This window comes from Myotis lucifugus, unplaced genomic scaffold (assembly GCF_000147115.1).
Source record: "Myotis lucifugus unplaced genomic scaffold, Myoluc2.0 scaffold_1345, whole genome shotgun sequence".
NCBI classification, from domain to species: Eukaryota; Metazoa; Chordata; class Mammalia; order Chiroptera; family Vespertilionidae; genus Myotis; species Myotis lucifugus.
The window spans coordinates 56,027-58,948 of record NW_005872393.1 but is presented as its reverse complement, the minus strand read 5'-3'; the positions used below and the strand labels follow the sequence as shown (position 1 = coordinate 58,948).

General features: G+C 62.5%; 1 protein-coding gene across 1 annotated transcript in view; it reads left to right on the top strand.

Moving 5' to 3' along the window:
• The window catches only part of ITPR3 (inositol 1,4,5-trisphosphate receptor type 3), a gene marked incomplete at its 5' end in the record, with an annotated part of 27,095 nt that overhangs the window by 8,145 nt on the left and 16,028 nt on the right, over positions 1–2,922 (top strand). Inside the window, 4 exon segments of the mRNA XM_023748382.1 lie at positions 111–289; positions 1,181–1,303; positions 1,395–1,595; positions 2,453–2,881. Coding sequence (XP_023604150.1) covers positions 111–289; positions 1,181–1,303; positions 1,395–1,595; positions 2,453–2,881 — 932 coding nt within the window.

The window sequence follows — 2,922 nt, the reverse complement described above, 5'->3', positions numbered from 1 at the left end:
GGGTGGGGTTGGGTGTGAGTCCCCTGCCTTGTTTCCATGACCTGAGTCAGTGGCCACGGCTCCTTCCCTTCCTGTCCCCGACGTGTACTGGGACCAGCTGTGGTGGCCGGGGGAGGGGAGGCCTGTGGGAGGGAGGGGCCCTGGCTCACGCCGCTCCCCCCAGATCCTGGAGCGGCTGAACAAGATGTGCGGCGTCGGGGAGCAGATGAGGAAGAAGCAGCAGCGGCTGCTCAAGAACATGGATGCCCACAAGGTCATGCTGGACCTGCTGCAGATCCCCTACGACAAGGTGACCCCAACTTCTGCCCAGCTTCACCCTGAACCCCGACCCAGCCCAAACCACTACTCCCCAATGCTGACCTCACCATATTCACCCTGACCTGTCCCCAACACACCTGACCCCTCAATAGCATCTCAACCTTTGACCCTCTGCCCTCATCCTGGTCCACTTTGACCTTGATTTGACCCCAGCCCCACTCTGATTCTTGACCCTGACCCCAGCTTCTGTCTTCTTCTTTGGTCTAATCCTGATCATTTCAGCTTCATCTTAACTTTTGACCCTCAGCCTCTCCCTGACCCATAATGTCAACTCAGCCTCACCCTGCTCCTGACTTTGGCTCCTCCCCCTACCCCCCCCCCCACCCCTGATTCCAAACTTAGCCCTATCTCAGTCTTTGACCTTTCCACCCCTCACCTTGGCTGACCTTGATCTTTTAAAATATATATATTTTTATTAACTTCAGGGAGGAAGAGGGAGAGAGAGAGAGGAAGAGAGAAAGAAACATCAGTGATGAGAGAGAATAATAATTGATCAGCTGTCTCCTGCACGCCCCACACTGGGGATCAGGCCCACAGCCCAGGCACGTGCCCTGACCAAGAGTCGAACCATGACCTCCTGGTTCATAGGTCGACGCTTAACCACTGAGCCACGCCAGCTGGGCTGGCCTTGGTGTTGATATGTCTCAAGCCTCACCCTGACTCTTAACCCTGACATCATCCCAGTGTTCACCTGACCTTGACCCCTTAGCCTTGCTCCCCCACTCCAGCCTCCTCTCACCCTCTGCCCCTCACATTGCCATATCCTGACCTGGAGCCCCAGCTTTCACCTTGAACCCAAGCCCTGACCCACCCCCACCTGTCCTCCTGTGAGCGCGCAGCACCCTCTCCCCTCTGTGCCCAGGGCGATGCCAAGATGATGGAGATCCTGCGCTACACACACCAGTTCCTGCAGAAGTTCTGTGCGGGGAACCCCGGCAACCAGGCCCTGCTGCACAAGCACCTGCACCTCTTCCTCACGCCGGGGGTGAGGGGCGGGGCAGGCGGGGCGGGCGCGGGCGGACAGGCGGGCGGGCGGCCTGGACCCGCTCTGACCTCTGACGGACGCCTGCACCCAGCTCCTGGAGGCAGAGACCATGCAGCACATCTTCCTGAACAACTACCAGCTGTGCTCGGAGGTCAGCGAGCCGGTGCTGCAGCACTTCGTGCACCTGCTGGCCACCCACGGGCGCCACGTGCAGTACCTGGACTTCCTGCACACCGTCATCAAGGCCGAGGGCAAGTACGTCAAGAAGTGCCAGGACATGATCATGACTGAGGTGAGGGGGGCCAGGGGCTCATGGGACTCGGGGTGGCCACGGAGAGGGGCTCGGGTGGCGGGACACAACCGTGGGCGACCACGGAAGGAGCTCTGGGTGCTGGGTGTGGAGGGGCCGCAGAGGCGGGCGGAGCAGAGCTCAGGCGGGGCCAGGAGAACTCAGACAACGGGCCTGAACGCAGACACTGTCATTTCTTACCGTTGACTTACGAGTCCTCACGCCCCCGTGTGCCGAGGACCTGGTGTCCCCGGGGAGTCCGTGGAGTATGAGTTTGGGGGTGGGGACACGGACTCTGGGCTGGGGGACACGGACCATGTCCTTTGCGCTCGTTGCCAGGCCCCAGCATGTGGCACATAGTAAGCACTCAGTAGACACCTGATGGCCGAAGGCATGGAGGGTGGGGGCCGTCTCCATCGGGCTTTGTCCAGTGCGGGGCGGGCCGGGGAGAGGAGCCCCACTGGCGTGCACTCAGGGAACTTGCGAAGGACACGCGTGTGCGGGGTGTGCTGTGTGGTGCCGTCATCCATTGCTGGTGCATTACTGTGGGCAATGTAATCGCTCACATGAGGAGACGCAGCATGTGCCCTGAACGGTTTACGTCACACGCCGTGGGAACACGGGAGAGGGAGGCGTGAGCTGGGCGGGGGGTGGGATTACAAAGGGCTTCCTGGAGGAGGCACCTCTGAGACCAGCCCAAGTGGGGCGTCTTTTCCCAGCGGGAGAGGGGGAACTTTCCAGGCCCAGGGTTCAGTGTCCCTGATGGCCAGGGCGGGTTTCCTGAGTGTTGAGTAAGTGCAGGAGGGGGTGGCTCAGGGCCGCTGGACCGAGGGTTCCGACACGCGCCCCCCTGCCTGCAGCTGACCAACGCAGGAGATGACGTGGTCGTGTTCTACAACGACAAGGCCTCGCTGGCCCACCTGCTGGACATGATGAAGGCCGCCCGGGACGGCGTGGAGGACCACAGCCCGCTCATGTACCACATCTCCCTGGTGGACCTGCTGGCCGCCTGCGCCGAGGGCAAGAACGTCTACACGGAGATCAAGTGCACCTCCCTGCTGCCCCTGGAGGACGTGGTGTCTGTGGTGACCCACGAGGACTGCATCACGGAGGTGGCTGCGTCCACGCGGGAGCTGACGGGGAGGGCGCTGGGGCAGGGCGGCTGTAGAGACGGGTGCCGGCACCGGGCCGAGCAGCCTTGGAGCCCCGGGAGGCGAAGGAAGTGGCAGCGGACAGGAGGGAAGCGTGGAGGGTGGTGGGGGACGTGGGCAGAAAGTGGGGTGTCGGGGGTCGGTGAAGTGCAGACGAGCGCCCGGCGGGGGGCCTGTGC